Raw genomic sequence first — 19,622 nt, forward strand, 5'->3', positions numbered from 1 at the left:
ATGTGTTGATTGCATCTATCGGGTGAAAGACGGGCAGAGGACACATTTGTTGGTTCTCTAGACATGAAAAACACCTTAGTTGACTTTGTAAATTATAAGGATGATTTGGAATCTGTTATATCACTTGCATCGGTATTCGCAAGTGGAAATATCAGTTTCCTTTTTCGAGGTTTCAAATAAAAGTCTACGCAGACGAGATAAGCTTCTAGTTAGTGTTTTACAGTACACTGCACCTCGCTAAAGTTTCGGGTTTCCAGGGAAATAATTTCCTGTCTGTATCTCCTGAATTATACTGTGTAAGCGATACTGCTATGCAAGCAATATTGCTATGTACTTGATATCGAGAAATATCGCGAAAATGGTATGATATTCTAGCAAACAATGTGAAATTACATATGTTCTTGTAATTACAGAGTCTGGAGACAGGTGCAGAAAGCAAGCAAGCAGATCGGGGCCAGAAACAATAACGCCTTTGTGCCATGGGGAACCGACCCCTATTTTGTACAACAGTTCGGACAGTGACTTTGGTCCACTGGGGGTGCTCTGGTCACATGTTGGGGGCAGATGATTTGTGACCATCGGCTGTGGTGGATGACCATCCGTCCTTGAGGGCCGTATTTAGTGCTGTGAGGAGTATATATGGTTCATGTACTTATGCCGTCTGTCTTTGCGGTATATGCACGAATGTCTGGTGGTCAATAGCTATATGCATTATGTAAAAGGGGAGATTTTGTATGGCGCAAGATATGAATTATATGTTTACTACATCGAGACGGTACGCAGTGACATATTGCCAGGATGGAGATCGGTTTCATGCTCTAACATTCAAGCTTCCATCCTCAGTAGCAGAGCAGTGTAATTGATGAAGAGTCTGTCTATATTTGACGATCTGTAGACCACTTTTCTAGGATCTAGCTGAGAATTATGGCGATCTGTAGAAAATAGTGTTGCTGCTGAAAGTCTCAGCCGGCCGCTGTGGCCTAGAGGTTCTAGGTGCTTCTGTCCAGAACTGCACTGCTGCTACAGTTGCAAGTTCGAATCCTGCCTTGGGCATGGATGTGTGTGATGTCCTGAGGTTAGTTAGGTTTATGTAGATCTAAGTCTAGGGGACTGATTATCTCATATGTTAAGTCCCATAGTGCTTAGAGCCATTCGAACCATTTGAAAGTCTTGTCTGCAGTAAAAAATGTTGGACAGTGCTCCCGCACTGGCAGCAGCATCAGTTTGATGGGTAAATTCAGTAAGAGCCAGTCAGAATGCTCCACTCATTCACAAGACATCCTTTGTGCTGGGATGTAGGAGCCTCTACATAGCAGTGAGAACGTTTACTGTTTCTGAGACTATGTTGAAAGCAGGATATTACGATTTCCAGGAAGGGTAGCTTGGGATGCCTCATTAGGACCATCGGGAAGAATGCATTTGGTTTTATTCTGGGCTATTTTTGTCAGCGGCTGCTGTTAGAACAAGGATTTCCATGCAGACAAAAGCTACCATTAGCTATTTCTGTGGCACTTTACTATTTCCGAGAGGTAGACTTTGCTCTTATTTACATATCCATGTGACATCAGTATAACATTGAGAACCTTTTAACTGTACCTACGATGGTGAGTCGCTTGGCAATTAGGTCTTCACTTGACCGTAGGTAGAAAGGCATTGCACTAGCAATGGAAAACCCATGTACACGGCTCATAGGCGTCTCATGCATGGGACTGGTGTGAGGCCGCCATCTGGCATGTGTGCCTTGGGACCTCTGCAGAGAATAGTTTTCTGATATGTTGTGGTTGACAGTAGTTACAAAGCGTTTTGAAATGCAATGAGTGTTTGTGTAGTGTACTATTTTCAGCTGTTTAAGCGTTGTAAGCGTGCTGGCAGAGCATTATATGTGTATGCATTATTTTTTCAGAATTGCATGACTAGTGGTCGTGCCTGTTGCCTCAATGCATTATTTCAACAGTTTACAATTAGTCAGCGTGTTTGGAGAGCCCTTCACATGCATTATTTTGACAATATACGAGTTTCTTGTGTGTCTGTGCATCAATGTACTTCATTATTTCGGTAATTTACAAGTAGTTTGCAGGCCTGTATGCTGTGTAATGCATTATTTCGACAGTTCACAATTAGTGAGTGTGTTTTCAGAGCATTTTAAATACATTGTTTTGACAATTTACGATTTGTTTTTGTGTCAGTACATCAGTGTACTGCATTATTTCGGTGATTTACGAGTAGTTTATAGGTTTGTAGGCTGTGTATTGTGACCCCAAGCACGTCAGAGCGAGTGTATCAGTGTAATGAATGAACTAGGCTAAATCCGTCTCTAAATAAATTGTTTCAAAATAAAAAAGTGCAGTCCTTCCTCTCTCCAGCAGCCCAGAACAGGCTGAGTCCTTTTCCTGGCGTTTACGCCCAGATCGCCATGGGATGAGGTCAGTTGGACTCTGGACCTCGTGGTGAACACACTGGATAGAGTTACTGCCTATGACAACTCAAACAGCAGCCCTGCACAGGCTGAGTCCTTTTCCCACCTATTCCAAGGAAGAGGTGGCGGTTGGATGACTGAGGTTAGTGGAGGTAGCCCAAATGATCTTTTTTCCTCCCATTTTCTTAAGTTATTGGAGGTAGCCCAAGAGCCCTTTTTTCCCAACCAAAACTTGAACTTCTTGCCATTTTGTTGGGGAGGGGAAAAGGGTGGGTAGGGGGGAGGGTAGGGGGTTATGTTAGTTGAGGTAGCCCAGTTGATATATTTTTCCACCAAAATTTGAACTTCTGAGCATGACGTCATTGTGATGTTACCACATCTATCACCACCATCTTGGATCCGCCATCTTGAATAAATTTGGCAGCAATGCAGAGTGGGCTGATACAAACACTGTCCCACTACTTTCAACAAACTAGTCTCACGTTGAGAGAAATAATTCCTTGCCACAGTGAATATGTTGCGAAATTGATATGTAGACATGAAGAATAAAGATGTAAAATGTTAGTAAAGGTTGTTTTATTTCAAAAGCTTCAAGTGTTTTCACATAAAAAAATCGGAAGCATTACTTTTCGTCTCGACCTCGTTTAAGACAAAAGATACATATCAGAAATTGTGTTACCAATTACATACCAGTAGTGTTCGAAAAGAGAGGTCCATTCAGTCATAAAAATGTATTTGTTAGGGAAATCTCGTAGTCTTGACAATGTGGGAAAGGAAATAATCTCCATTTATTCTACAAGCATCCAAAATCGTCCGTCTACCAGCAGTTATTTATTCTCTGTGTTGGTTGGTGAGTTTTTGTGGTACTTACCTTGTACACAGTTTACGATATAGGACCTTGTCCGAGGCAGTCGTGCAAATACTGTGTTCATTCGACATGAGGAAATTCATCAGCCTAAGTATTATTCCACGTTCGCCGATCAGGTATCAGTTTCTGGTCCACTCGTTGCTCGACGATCTGCCATTGGGCTGCCACTTCACTCTTCGTCATCCTGATACCGCCATTTTATAGTCTCGACGCCATTGTCAACCATTCCCATAACTCAGTACTTTAAGCTCATAAACCTCACGAATTTCAGCAGTTGTAGATGTTTTTGCGCACAAAACTCGAGCGATAGTGCGCTCTTTGTAACTGGCAGGAGCAACGATTTTTGAAGCCATTTTCAGTCAAACTATTACTGGAACATATGCAAAGAATCCTATGGCGCTACATTAGTGCAACGTTGTTCAGATGCCAACATTTAAATATACGAGGATTCGCTGATAAGTAATGCCTCCACCCTCGTAACTCTTCAACAGTTGGCAGCATTGGTATGCGGCAGGTACAGGCTTGTTCCGTAGCCTCTTCTCTACAGCTCCAGTTAGCGGGAAGGCTTAGCATTGAATGGTTGTGTTGTTACAGTGTAAAGTTTAGAGACCTGCGCAGAGGGTCGGTCAATGCGATTTAAGCAACGTGCAGTCAGTGAATTCTTGACAGCAGAAGGTGTCACCGCAAACGAGATTCATCAGAGAATGAAAACAGTTGATGGTGACTTTGTTGATGTGAGTACTGTGCGTCGTTGGGCGAGTAAGTTTTAAGATGTTGAGGGGGGGAACATCTGAATTGCATGACAAACAAAGAGTCGGACGTCCTGTCACAGCAACCACAGAGTTTCACAAGCAAAATGTTGACAGATAAATTCAGGACGATCGTCGTATCACTCGGAGAGAAACTGCAAGCACAATCGGTATTTCACAAGAACGTGTGGGTCACATTATTGCTTTGCTTGGCTATTGGAAGATCTGTGCACGATGGGTTCCCCGGATGCTGACTCCTGAAATGACAGCGCACAGCCTTGAAATTTGCCAGGAACTCCTCTCGCGTTACGGGAATGGAGGTGACGACTTTCTCCATTCAGTAGTGGCAGGAGACAAAATGTGGGTACACCATTACGACCCGGAGACGAAATGTCGTTCTATGGAATATCGACACCAAGACTCGCCCCAGAAAAAGAAATGGAATAGGCAGCCCTCAGCTGGAAAAATCATGGCCACAGTGTTCTGGGACGCAGATGGTGTAATCCATGTTGATTTCCTTGATCGTGGAACAACAATAAATTCAGAGCGTTACATCACAACGCTGCGAACTCTGAAACGACGGCTAACAAGGGTCCGAAAGGAAAAGGGAAATGTTTTCCTGTAGCATGACAATGCCAAACCACACACTCACATGCCACCACAGCAAAACTTCAGAGACTGAATCTCGCCACCTTACGGCATCCTCCATACAGTCCAGATTTAGCACCGTCTGACTTCCATCTGTTACCGATGATGAAAGACGATCTGCGGGGACATCATTATTCTTCTGATGAAGACGTTGAGAGAACTGTGAGACTGTGGTTGCGGAAACAGAGTGTCGACTTCTTCCGTGACGGTTTCAGAAAACTTGTTCATCGTTGACAGAAATTTATCCAATTGGATGGTGATTATGTGGAAAAGTGAATAGTGATAATTAAAGATCACATTCTAAGGATTATTTCTGCGTTTGATTTATTAAAACATTCCCATTCAAACCCAATTAACGAAGGTGGAGGCATTAATTTTCATTCAACCCTCGTAGGTAAATGGCCCATACTTTTCGAATAAGCCTCATGTATAGGGTGCAATTCGTATAAGTGCAGATATTTCTATTAGTGACTGACGAGAAGGTACTGCACAAAATTACAGTATTATTTACGTCATTTGCATACTAACAATTGTAGATACGATGGGTAGTATCTTTTTAGGTTGGGAAGTACCTCCAAGAACGCGTTTCAAGATCAAGTCATTAATTTTTATTTTCCCCTGGGCAGCAGGTCAGGTATTGAAATGTGTGCGAGTGGACGCAAAATGGTTAGTCTATATTGACAGATGTAGTCCTGGTGCACTTACAGCCATGAAGAAAACATTACGTCGTAAAGTTAGTGACGAGTTTCTGGGAAGACTGGTTGACACAGAGAAGGAACAATCAAGAAACTGATGTTTGTGTATATTAAGGTAACACATATAAAATTATCTGCACTTATATCCATCACACACACTAAATATATATATATATATATATATATATATATATATATATATATATATAGTGTGTGATGAATATAGGTGCAGATAATATATATATATATATATCTTCTGTACGAATGCATCTGTTATTATATGTATACGTGTATGTATGTTTGAACGTGTATATAGGTTTGATTATGATCGAAATTTCGCCTGCTAATATTAATATTAATGGAGGAGGGAGGCGTAGAAAGCAAGGAAGGAGGAGAATAGCCAAAAAAAGCTGTGGGCGAATGGAACGGAAGTGGTACTGTAAGGTGAGGACTGTGGGTGAGAGAGGCAGTAATACAGACTACAGACAGAGATGGAGTTTTCTCACGTTCGCTTCACCATTAAATGGGTGAGGACGATTTAAGTATATACTGACCTGCATGTCTGCTTTAGATTTGTCTATGCCTGTCTCGAGAAGACAATAGGTAGTAGAAACTTATAAGACTGTTGTTATTTTCTATACGATTCGACACATTTTTGGATTTTTTTATGGAGAGGTACGAATAAAATCTGAGACAAGACTTATCATTTTATCCATTTATTTGCACCACATTTCAGCGAACATCATACAGCAATTGAAGCACTCCACTTAAAATGACACGGAATGCAACACTGATGTTGGGGATACCTTAAGAGGACTTGTTTACATATCACACATAGTAAATATAGTTATGCATCGTATTTATACAATAATACCAATAAGATTATGAACATACGAACCGGCCGCAGCATAAGCCACGTGCCGGCACAATTGTTACTATCTTATATTTACAGTTTTACTGTTTTCGGACCCATACCAGCTTTTACATTGCGTGCAAACAATGCATCATTGAATAAATTTCGTTATTGTTGCAGCAAGTGTGTTTTATCTTGACATTTTATTGTCTGTTCACAAGTACTACTCAGAGAGCAACTCGTCTGAAGAACGACCGTAATGTTCTTAATAAAAACAACATTCAGCATACACAAAACAGAACATTTTTTTTGTTGATACACCTTATGTTAGCTATACACGATAATACTGTGTATCTTATCTCCTAGGGGAAATCGTTGTTTCCGTCCATTCCTCAGGATACCTTAACGTCCATAGCCAAATGTTTAAAAGCGCAGACGCGAAATGAGAAGTGCATTCTTCTTTAGTATAGATACAAGAGTGGCAAATTCGTTTATTTTTAACCTGCCTGTCTCAAATTGGGTACAGTTTAACATATGCACAAGAGCCTTACAAAGATTGTGACAATAGAGTGAAATGCGTCTTTTTCGGGCGTTTTTTTATAGGAGCGCCTTATACAACAACATTCAAGCTTCTTCAGAGCGAAAAATTTTTGTATATCCGAAACGAAGTACCGAAATGGACAGTCGACAATAAAACCCTCTGTGCTGATTCTGTGCAGCCATTCACAGAATCAAATAACGGGCCGCTGTCCTTAATGAGAAAAATTTAGAATTTGGGTATCCAGAACCGCGTGGGATAACGGCACTCCTATTACGAATGTCCGTGTTTTAGTTTCCTGGATTTAGATATCCTTGGGTGGCTCCTGTCCTGAGCGGTTAGCAATACTGCAACCGCTATTTTACTTGTATAACAAAGGGAGAATATTAAAACTGTACCTGTCCAAAACAAAGGAGTGTTCTCTGGGTATTGTGAACTTTAGGCATGCAACTGATAAATATGCGGAACTCACAGATTCCATACCAACGATGAAAATAAGTATACTTATAAGAGTGTAGAAATGGATATATACAAAAGAAGAAGCGTTTTAAAAGACTGACACCGTCTTACAAAAGCAAGCAGTAGTGTACCCTGTTTTATGGCTCCAATGTGTACATCTTCGTAACTACTCTAATCTATGCAATTTCAGGTTCTTTTGCACTACTGTTTCAAGCGGAGGTTTGTGTTATAGTACTTTTGAGTGATTGTTCCTCACGCAGCTTATTTCTCCCAGAAATAACTTGGATATGAAGATATGTTTACCGAATGTTAAGCTACGACTTAAATTAGTAATATTCTGTATTTTTAAAGTGATAAATGATGGGTGTTAATTTTAACGAATAGGTGTTAAATTTGATGTCATTTGCAAAGTAGATACAAGAATGTTTAGGTACAATGAAACGATAAATGTGCAGAAAATTCTCAAAGAAAAAAGGGAGAAAAAGGAAGTCCAGAATGTTCCATCTGGTCTGTTATTAAATTTATCAGGTACTGCAACTGGTGCACGCATAGTTATAAATAAGAGTGCAGTATTTACCTGCATGAACTGTATAAGAATTATCCTCTGAAGTGTTACTTCCTTTTATATAGATCACTAGGTATTCTGTTTTCGCGCATATGAAATTTGTAAATGTAGGTTACACATGGACGATGTCATTTTAACAGTACTAAATACGCATTGGTGTATTTCACACAGCGCTATTACTTCAGGATGACACAATGGCCGAAATCGTAATTGTAAATAAATTTAATAACAGTCCACGCGGAACATTGCATCATTTATAAAATACTGTGGGACTGCAGACGGAAGTAAGTAGAAAGAAAATACAAACATAAGCGAAAAATGATTGGGGAAATACTGAGGGAAATACATAAATAATCGACTTGTCATTTCTGTTGACAGAACATACCATATTTTTGTAACTGTCTAAAATAGAGTAGCTTTGGAAGTATTCGCTGTACGAAAATATCGGTATGAACGGAAATGAATAGACTACATGTGTGTAACAGTTAACGTACTGTATGAATTATCACGATGTCTGAAGGAAAAAGAAGAATATTTACGTATACAAGGATTGTCTTCAGAAAATGGAATGGTGGGTTATCACATTACTGACAAAGGTCACTAAAATATTTCGAGCATTAAGCATATTTAAGTACTACTCTCTTCAAGCAGTTTGTTTCCGAAACTATTCGCTCTTTGGTATGAAATTCGTTGGGAATGGAGTATTAGCATAAGTTATGAGGGGATAATTATGAGTACATACAACAGAAGTTTAAAGGAGTATCAAAATAATGCGTTTACTCGTATCAATCAACTTTTCATAAGCCCCCTAATATGTGGGTATTTATCTTATATATTTCAACAGAGCCATAAAAAAATAATTTCAAATTTCACGAACAACAATATCTATCATAAATATTTGGGATTTTTTTTCTCGTATTTTTGTTACTCAAAGCTGAAAAAATATGGAATACTCTACAATAACTTTCAAGCATTTGGATGAGAGATAGTTTTGAGTTAGGAAAAAACTTTGGTCCTCGCCCGAAGTATTGCAGGTCTTCTAATCGTCCGTCTCGGTAAAGTTGCGTTAATAAGACCTAGACGTATGTATATGACGTAAGTGGTAAGAAGAAGCCTGCAACAGAATGTCGCGATTGTACATATTATCTCGTAGATGCCTGGGTTTTGTACGTCGAGGCGAGTGTTGCCCTTGTACAGGTTGACGTCGTCGGTAGCGAGGTTGTCACGTTCGTGAAATACGTGAGAATCGTGTAGAAGTGTGCTCTGACGAGATGCGAATGGTGGACTGGGCTGCCCCGTGCCGTCTGCAGCGTGATCTCGGGTCCCTGGAACCGTCGTTTGCAGCGCTGCAGCCGACTCGGCGGAGTCCGTCCTCTGGCTGGCTGGAGGTGGTGCCGAAGTCGCGTCGTCTTGTAGTCCGGTCGGGGTGTGAGCGGCGATATCTGGCGGCGGGAGCAGCTCTCGGCCCCTCCCTGGCAGCCCCGCGAGCTGGCGGAAGTCTGCCCCTCTTACTCCTCGTCCTCCTCGTTCTGGTACGTCACGTAGCGCACCGACGACTTCTCGCCCAGGATCAGCGACTGGAACAGCAAAGCACCGAAGCTGCACTCTGCTGTATTTGTTATGCAAGGTGTCCCTCTCCTAAGAGATCCCGGGAAAAGTGTTGTGAAATTGTCAATAAAAGAGGAATGAAACCAAATTTGTACATGTCATACATTCATGATTGAGAAATACAGGTGCGTAAGTAGTGTAGGATACACCCCGTGGTTTCTCTTGATGTTACTGAGCTGTGGTAAAAATTTATGTTTTGAAGAGCGCGCCGCAGCCCGTCGAGTGAAGCAGTCGCCCTCTGTTTCTGGCGGTGGCGCTGCTGTGGCAATCGCAGCTTTGGTGTCTCCATCTGGTGGGAAAGGGGAAAGGTTGCCTGTTACGTGCATTTAAGGGGCGCTATCAGCTCGGCGGTTGTCTTTTGTTATGCCAGTGTAGCTTGGATTTCCGCCCCTCCCCGGTTCTATAAAGCCCTCCAAATCCTCGAATGCCATGCACTCCGCATCCTCTACGACCTCATCCCCTTCCCCCACCTTCTCCTTTTCCTTGAACACATCCGCACACTATATATTGTCCGCTGCCTTGATCCCCCTCATCCCCTGGTGTCTCCCTTCCTCTCCACCCCCAGCCAGTTGCCGCTCCTTTACCATTGTGTCCCACCCTCTCTCCATCTCCACACCCTCCCACCCTCCATCTCCTTTCCCAACGCAACTTCCACCATCTACCCCCCCCCCCCCCCCGGATGATGAGCTTCCCCCTGACCAACTCTAACCCCATCTTCCTGCCTCCTCCTCAGGGCTCCCTCTCCTCCCCCGCCCTCCTCCTGAGCGGCTTCCCCCTTCTACTCCCCCTCCCTCTCTTGTGCCCCCTATCAGTGTCTCTGCACTCCATCCTGCCTTGTGTTCCCTCTTCATCTCCCACCCCACGTGTCTCCTGCCTCTTTGTGTACCCGCTGATGCCCCTCCTCTCTTCATCCCGCCACTTCCCCTGCTGCCCCTTGCTTTCCCCTCCATTTCCATCCTCTCTGACCTTTCCCTCGGCAGGTTCCACCTGGCAGTTTTATTCTTCGCCGTGTGTGCTCCAAGTGGGTTTTACGTGTGTTGTTCTGGAGTGTTTTTAATACTGTGGCCGAATTTTAACCTGTGCATGTCCATTCAGTGTCTTCTCTGTGTTTTAAGAATCGCCAACTGTGTTTTTTAACTTTTTGGTGACTTTTTCAACTGTCCTCCATGAACATCTCCATGTCAGTCTATTTTTACCTCCATTTTCTCCCATTATTCTGTTTTAAGTTCCCCTTTTTGTCGCCTTATGTATGTAACATTTTATTCTTGTTTTAAGTTGTCATGTCACTCGGCTGAAGAGCGGCGGATTGTGCCGCTGACAGCCCTGGGCAGGGGAATGAAATCACAATAAAGAAAAAAAAAACAAAAAAGAAAACTCGGTGGTTGGTCAGTCAGAGTGAGTAGGTCAGTCTGTCAGTCTCGGCGAGTCTGGTCAGTTGGTCAGCCGGGTCAGTGTGGGGCAGTCAGTGTCTGTCTGTCGTCCGGACTGCTAGTGTATGTTAGGCCGCCAGTCTGCTCGAGTTTGTTCAGGCAATGGTCATTGGCGGTTGGATCGATCGGTTGGTCGGTCGCGCACTGGGTCACAAGATGACTTGTCCGTCTTGAGCATCGGCGCATGTGAGGTCGCCACGTCAGTCCAGTGGGCCGCTCCGTATAGCGAGGGGTAGTGGCTTCGCGGCCGACACGAGAGCAATAGGAGCCAACCTATGACATCGGTCTGGCCGGTGCGAGCTGCGACGTCGTGAAACGGGCGATCGGCACGCCTTCCTGCGTCCGTTGAAGCGGCTGGCAGCGGACGGTTCGGGAGAGCGTTTTGGGGGTGCTGCGCCAGATCTTCGCCAGACATCGCAGTTTCTTAGAAGTTAAGTGATTCGTGATATGTTGTTTCATTTAGTTGTTAAATTCTGCTTGTTTTCTCGGTCAGTCTCTCGTGCCCAGCTTGCTCGTCTGTCTCCTGTCTGCATTTGTTAGGCAGTTAGTGCCTGTCTGTCTGCCGTACGTTAATAGCTGCCTCTGTCATGTTTGTCGGATTCGATGTTAACGAAATTATTGCTTGAAGTGTAAAGACCGATTTCCTGAAATATGTTTTTATCTTGCCTATCATCTTGAGAGGCGGTATATTTATAGTGTGGAGCATGTTTGTATATTTTATGTAAGACTGCATTTCGTGGATTTTTATTTAAATGGTCATTTTAATATATAAAGTTGCCACCCTTCCACCGCAAGAGTTTTCTTTTAAAAACAAGTTGCACTTTCGGTGGCAGGTAATTTTTTTAATGTGAGTGTTTGTACCATTTCCATCCCTCCTACGGGGTGCATAGTTTATGTGTCTGTGTGAGTTGTTAGAATTTTTAGTTTAAAGTAATCTGATGTGTTGCAGATTTGCACCAGTGTAGTCTTTCAGAGGTTGTTGTGAGCGGTCGTGACTACGGCCGTGTTAAAAGGGAGCGGCAGGATTCTCAGCCCAAAAGCTCATACTGTAAAAAAAATAAAAAATAAAAAATAAAATAAATAAATAAATAAATAAATGTTATTTCTGTCTCTGAATAAATTGTATCTTGAAAATTACAGGGTGCTTTCTGGTTATAATTTTTAAATCTTTTTTTTTTTAAAAAAAGGAAAGGGTTTTTAGGCATAAAAATTTCATTTGTTGAAAGAAATATGTTTTCATCAGTTACACACTGGCAACTACTTCCACGCTCACTCAGTGTGATTAAATGTGTTAATGTTCTTAATGAATCGTTGGCAAATAAAGTAAATTCCTTAAGAAAAGATTTTGAAAGTAAAACCTCGGTTCAGTTATATTCAATTGTTTCCTTTCCGGTGGGCCCGCAGCTTGCGTAAGGTCGAAGAACGACATATTTTATTTTATGTTCGCGTTTTTTTGGGGTACTGTGTATTTTCACTGAAGCACCAAAGAATCTGGTATACTCATACGTATTCAAATACAGCGGTATGTAATCAGCCAGAATACGGCGCTGCGGTCGGCAAAGCCAATGTAAAACAACAAGTGTATGGCGCAGTTGTTAGATCGGTGACTGCTGCTATAGTGGCAGGTTATCGACATTTAAGTGAGTTTGAACGTGGTACTATAGACGGAGCACGAGCGATGGGACACAGCATCTCCGATGTAGCGATCAAGTGGGGATTTTCCCGAACGACCATTTCACGAGTGTACCGCGAATGTCAGGAATCCATTAACACATCAAATCTCCGGCACCACTGAGGCCGGAAAAACAGCCTGTAAAAACGGGATCAACGACGACTGAAGAGAATCGTTCGCCGTGACACAAGTGCAACCCTTCCGCAAATTGGTGCAGATTTCAGTGCTGGGCTATCGCAGGTGTCAATGCTTACGTACGTGTCACCTGTCACAGTCGTATCTAGACGTATCAGGGGTCCCATATCACTCCAACTGCACACGACCCACACCTTTACAGAGCTTCCACCAGCTTGAACAGCCTGCTGCTGACATGCAGGGTCCATGGATTCATGAGGTTGTCTCCATATCCGTACACGTCCATCTGTTCGTCACAATTTGAAACGAGACTCGTTCGACCAGGCGACAGGTTTCCAGTGATCAACAGCACAATGTCAGTGTTGACTGGCCCAGGCGAGGCGTATAGCTTTGTGTCGTGCAGTCGTCAAGGGTACACGAGTAGGCCTTAGGCTCCGAAAGCCCATATCGTTGATGTTTCGTTGAATGGTTCGCACGCTGACACTTGTTGATGGCCTAGCATTGAAATCTACAGCAATTTGCAGAAGGGTTGCACGTCTGTCAAGTTGAATGATTCTCTTCTGTCGTTTGTCTATTCTTGCATGATCTTTTTCCGTCCGCAGCGATGTCGGAGATATGATGTTTTACCGGATTCCTGATATTCACAGTACAATCGTGAAATGGCCGCACGCCACTACCTCGGAGATTTTGTGTCCCATCACTCGTGCGCCGACTATAACACCACGTTCAGACTCACGTAAATTTTGATAACCTGCCACTGTAGCAACAGTAACTGATCTAACAACTGCGCCAGACATTGCGCCGTATTCTGCTTGTTTACAGGTCTGTGTATTTGAATACGCATGGCTACACCAATTTCTTTGGAGCTGCAGTGTATGTCATGTACAGAGCTAATGACGCTCGCCGATTGGCTGAAGAATAGAGGCACTAGCTTCTGTTCGCCTCTCGCAGGTGGCGCTCCTGCGGGACCTGTATGCGCGTAGCTGCCAAGAGCAGCATGTGTGATTTCACAAGTAAATATCCATTACCAGAATTAGTATATTAATTTAAAGTTGAAAGGGAGGGAGGGGGGGGGGTAAAAAGTGTGCCATTAAAGTCAAATGGCTAATAACGAGCCCGCAGGCTCAGGTAAACATAGCAAATTCTTTATTGTATCTCAAAAACGCACGAGAAGCACTTGTAAGTGAATACGCAACAGTAACGAGCGTGAGTGTAAAAGCAGAAGCGCTTCAGGGAAATATAGTTGTATAAGAGGCCCAATACTTGAGGTGTTAAGTTGACCCTGAAGATGAAGGGATACGGTAAAAGAGCACACTATAACTGAGAAGCTGGAAGTATTAAAAGATAACTGCAAACTGGTGAAAGACAAGTGTGGCGAAGGAAGGGGGGGGGGGGGGGGAGGGGGATGGATAGATCATCACTTGCGAATGCCAGTTTAATAGTGTGTCAAACAACTGACAAAAATCATAATTACTAAAAGAATGCAGAAACTAGTAGTGAATAATTCAAACAAATTAAGGAAGATGAGAAAATTTTAGTGACTGGAGAGAAATCATGAGCGTATTCGCACAGAATTTAAAGTGCATTGCTAATCCTTACACGATGAGCTGATATAAAGTCTTATCGCCAACAAAAGTAAAGCTAAGTAATTTTTTTTCCAGATACAGGTCTGCAGTCCCGGTACACATAGGAATCTCCATGCCACACTATTGTAACAAGCTAGTAAAGGAGACATAAGAAAGTGGCACAGCCAATTGATAAAGCGAAGTACCTTGCAGGAATTCATTTTCCGCATTTCATGGAGAACAACGCTGCATTGTCCAGTGTTGAGCTGTTGGAAAGGTGCGGCAACCGTGCACCACAACGTAACGCATTGGTCAGCAGGTGCAGGCCCTTCCAGTGGGGCGAAACAAATCTGGATGGCAAAGAACGAAGTGGCAACCCACTTCTGCGTGAAGAACCGGGTCTCTCGAGAAAAGTGGAGGCATAGGTGCTCGAGGAGAGACGCATCACAGTCGAAATGACAGGAGAAAATATGGAAATCATTCGTGGATGAGTTCTCAAAGTGCAACGTCAGCGGATGCTCACACCCACTAAAAAAGCTCGCCGAATCGGGGCAGCGGAGGAAACGTTGCAGCTGTGTCAAGTTCATACAGATCACTTCTTCAACCAGCTAACCACCGTGGACGAATGATGGCTGCATCACTATGATCCCGGGGCTAAGAATTAGAACAAGAAGTGGTTTTACCAACTCCGGAAAAGGCGAAGACCCACCGTCGTCGGACAAGATGACGATGAGTGCTCTTTGGCTCTGTCATGGTGTGGCGCTAACACATTATACATGTAAGGGAAAACAATTAACGGAACATACTACCGAAATCTCCTGATGAAATTACTGGGAGGCTGGCAAGGTCAAGTGTGTCGGGAAGCTGTCCAAGGCTACACTTGCTTATTTTGCAAAAAACCGACAAGGAAACATTCGCAGGTATAAATAAACGATCTTGATGAAACATGGCTGGTATGTAGAGGATACAGAATAATGCATTAGATTTTTTCTTTTTTGCACACTTTCCCTTTAAAGGGGTAAAATGGACCCTGAAAGGTAATTTGGCACATTATATTTAGAGGGAACATCTTCTAAACTACGCTATATAAAAAAGTTTCGTCTGGAAGCTGAAATGTAACTAACGTTCTTGAAAATTATGTAATCAACGTATGTGATAGTTTGAAATTTTCCAAAAATCCTACCACCATTACCTACTTCTAAACTACAGAAACTTTTGTTACAACTTATGTTAAAGAAGCTTTCACGCCATATCCATCCATGTGTAATAAGGCTGGCTTCTGAAATACCTTCTTTGGAAAATAAGCTGTACAGAATGTGGTGTATGAGTCTTTCAAGCGCACCTAATTACATTATCTAAACTTCATTATTGTTCTAGCTATTTATTTACTTAATTTGTATGTTTTAAATTGTTATTTTAAGCTTTAAATTCATGTCTTTTTTTTTAGTTTACCACTTCACAAAATTATGTTTTGTTACCTGAAAATGAAAAGTGACTCTTTTTTATGAAAGAAAATCACTACAATAATGATAATCTGTGAAGAAATGCTTAACGTTATGCTGAACATGAAACCAAAATAATTAAAATGGATAATTACTATAATAATGAATCTTTAGGTATGTTATTAGGTATGTTGAAATACTCTGACACCACATTGTGTGCACCTTATTTTCCAAAAATTGTATTTCGGAAGCCAGCTTTATTGTAGATGGATGCATGTGGCGCGAAAGAGCCTTTAATTCATGTTGTAACACAAGTAATTAATGGACGTTGGGTATTTTGGAAACTTTCAAATTATTACAGACATTGATCATACAGTTTTCAAGAACGTTAATTAAATTTTAACGTTTATATGAAACAATTTTTTTACATATCATGGTTTCGAAGTTAGCCCCTCTAAACATCATACACCTTCTAGGATGTGTGTTACCCCTTCAAAGTGAGACTGGATGAAAACGAAACAATAAGTACTGCATTGTTTTTAGCCCTCTACATACCTGCCAAGTTTCATCAGGGTCGTTTGTTTATGCATGGGAATGTTACCTTGTCAGTCAACTTGTTCGGCCACGCATGATATCGCTGGGCTATCAAATATTGTCTCCTCATCCCCTTCATAGCCCCACCCCTTCCACGTCACCAGACGTGGAAGTTAGTGACGCCTTCCTCTTTCATCAGCTGAAGAATGAGGACAAAGTAATTTTCGAGATAGAAAGTTTTCTGAACAGCCAAAATCTAAAATTATAGAATGAAGGTCTACACCAAATCATCTATCAGTGGCAAAAATGTGTCGCACTAAGGGTCAATATGCACAGGATGACCAAAATAATCACCAAGTTTCGTTATCGCGGTTTAATTTTTTCTAAGTGATATCCCTCGTAAAAGACCTACGTTACTCTATCGCGGAAATATTTTTTCAAAATTGATGAAGAAATTAATGTAACCAAAAGTAATGTAACAATTAAAAGCAATTCAAAGTTTGGGTTCGAGTAAGGTTGCTCGACGGAAAATATCATGTCGTCATCTACTCAACAAATATTGCAATCCTTAAATAACAAAATGTCAGCTATTTTTACAACTTAATATCAACTGATAATAAGTTTTGTGAGCTATCCAGTGAATATGACTGTGTAGATACCGATAATCGCTCGTAAATTCTTAGTTACTGTGTGATTAATAAAATTACTGACAAATAGCCTAAATCATACTTAACGAAAAGTGTGCAAATATTAATGTATTTTTATTTATTCAATCTTACAAGGTGAGGACAAGTTGGTGAGTGAGGAGAAAGGATTCGATTTGCGGAAAATTTCTATTCTTTATATACATGAATAACCATTCACTGGGGATATATCAATCAAAATAATTACTTTTAGTACATAGTAGAAGTTTAACACTCAGTCCTCTTGAAGAGACTGCAACAGAATAATTGATAATACCAGTTTTGAAATAAATTTTATTTGGGAAAATGTGTATCACTGAGCTTTTCAAACAGCTAAGTGCAGAAAATTTTACTTTTCACGAAATCGTGTGTTTAGTATCGCCACATTCATTTTTTAGGGAATAATTTTTTGTGCTAGCTTGGAAAAAAATGTTTTGATTGAATAAAAGTGAGACTAATATCTCGAGCTCACCTACAGTCATCTTGTAGGACACCCCTTCAATGAGTTAGACATTCTAGCTGCACCTTCACTATACATGTGTACCTCTGATACTGAAATTTGTTATTAGTAATGTAAAGCAAGAAGAATGATAAAGTTGCAACACAGGAAGAAAAATGACCGTCATCACTCATTACTGAAGGTGGTAGTGGCTCAAATAGATATTCAGAATACATGCTTAAAAATCTTTGCTCAGTTTCATAACTGTGCACAATGAGAAACCATTAACATACAGTCTGTTGTTTTCAACAGTTCATATATTATATGTTAAATACACCACATTGGACGTTAATGGTTTCTCGTTGTGCAAAATATCAGCTATATTATGTATCTTGGATATGTGCTCGTATCAAGTAATACAACGGCTGGTCTATAGGACCAGAAATATATTTTTTTCGACATTGATATTTCACAGACGGGTCATACATATTTTAACATTTCAACATCCATTTGAGAATAGCTACAAAGCCGAAATCATTACTGTGTAAAACAAATGAAGGATTAACAGTCGCATGACGGAAATTTCTTTCAAAATAAAGTATTGCCTTTGGTGGCATAAGTTGTGGTGAATCAACATGTTTTCACGGCTTTGACTGTTGTTTTGTCTCTGAGGCAATGCAGAACACCCAAGTTTCATGTTTGTTCAAAAACCGGCGCCAGATATCTTTTTGGTTGCTCTGAAAACATGTCAAACTTTGTTCGGACGCTTCCATTATGATGCTTTTCTGATCCTGCGTTAAGAGTCGCGGCACCTATCTGGCAGATAATTTTCTCATATCCACTTCCACCATTAAAATGTGATTCACCCGTTCAGATAACATCCCTATACCTTCACAATTTCCTGCACTTTCAGTCGGTGATTCTCCATGACTATTTATACACTATTGGAATAATTTCTGGCGTAGAGGCACATCTTGGCCAACCACTATGCGGTCCTGTCCCGAACAAATGTAAACTCCTTTGTCCAACTGGCAAGAGTTGAATATGAAGAAGAGTCTCCTAGTGTGTTCTGAAAATCAGCGTGAATTCCCTTTATCTTCATACCTTTCTATACGAAGTATTTAATCACTGCTCAAATCTCAATTTTTTCCGTCTTTACAAATTACTACACGGGAACAACAACAGAGGGACACCCCCACCACAGATCTCTACCTAGAGCACTGACACGTCACGGGTTACTCATAAAGTATGAACAGTTATTACGCGGGAATCTCGTTGCATTAGTGCTTACATATGCGGCGCTTCCAATAACGTTTGAGAGCGCTGCATTCACAGTGGACGCCATGTTACTCGAAGGCCTGTTTTAATGGGGCACAAAATATCTCTAGTCTTGGTGGCTGACAACATACCAGTCCCAATCCATGTCACCACAGCACGGATCCTGTTTTGTGGTCGTTGCCTCAAAGTAGTTTCACGCTTGATGACGATGATTGAGACATCTGTCGAAAGATCGAAGAATTTATTCGAAATTACATAGCTTGAGAACCGAGAAGATTTCATTCTGAGCGTCCTTTGGGTAACATCTAACGAAGGAACAAAGATGGGAAATTGAAATTACCACTGGATCTGGAACTGGGACAACGTCTGTTCTCTGCCTGACCAACAGCGAATACTTTGATTTGCTACATGGCTGGAACGTACTACTGTTATAATAAAAATCTAACTGGAGAAACTGTTAAATTGGTCGAAGTACCTGCATGTATAACAAATCTGCTCGCAAACACAGTTGCAGCAAGGTAGGTGCAATATGCAGCATCGGAATTTAACAGAAAACATTTTAATTACTAATTTTAATAGGAGAATGCAAGAAATTACTCTGTATAAGTAAAATGATTACTTTTTCCATTGCACCTGTCAGTTTTAAGACGATTTTCTTGCTTAGATTACAATTTTCTTGATGTGGTCTTCAACCCGAAAACTGGCTTGGTGCAGCTCGCCATGTAGGTCTCTTCTTCATCTTTGCGTAGCTACTACAACTTACAATCATTTGCTGACTTGGCTTACTGTTTTCATGATGTCTCCCTCTCCATTTTGTAATCTCCCCTCGCCTTCCACAATCCTTCCTTTATTAACAAATTACCTATCCCTCGTCACTCAGGTTGTGTCCTACGTACCGAACTTTCTTGCAGACAGTTTGAGGCAGTAGTTTCTTTTCTCAATGTATCGATGCAATACCTCTTCATTACTTACCCGGTGTACCCATCTAATCTTCAGTACTCTTCTGTAGCATCACATTTCAAAAATTTTTATTCATTTCTTCTCT

At 41.5% G+C, this 19,622-nt stretch overlaps 1 protein-coding gene across 1 annotated transcript in view; it reads right to left on the reverse strand.

Moving 5' to 3' along the window:
• Nucleotides 1-6,076: 6,076 nt before the first annotated feature.
• The window catches only part of LOC124793741 (synaptic vesicular amine transporter), a 781,226-nt gene continuing 767,680 nt past the window's right edge, over nt 6,077-19,622 (reverse strand). Inside the window, exon 13 of the mRNA XM_047258044.1 lies at nt 6,077-9,368. Coding sequence (XP_047114000.1) covers nt 9,300-9,368 — 69 coding nt within the window. The 3' untranslated portion in view covers nt 6,077-9,299. The remainder of the gene's footprint in view (nt 9,369-19,622) is intronic.

Source organism: Schistocerca piceifrons, chromosome 1, assembly GCF_021461385.2.
Source record: "Schistocerca piceifrons isolate TAMUIC-IGC-003096 chromosome 1, iqSchPice1.1, whole genome shotgun sequence".
Taxonomy (NCBI): Eukaryota; Metazoa; Arthropoda; class Insecta; order Orthoptera; family Acrididae; genus Schistocerca; species Schistocerca piceifrons.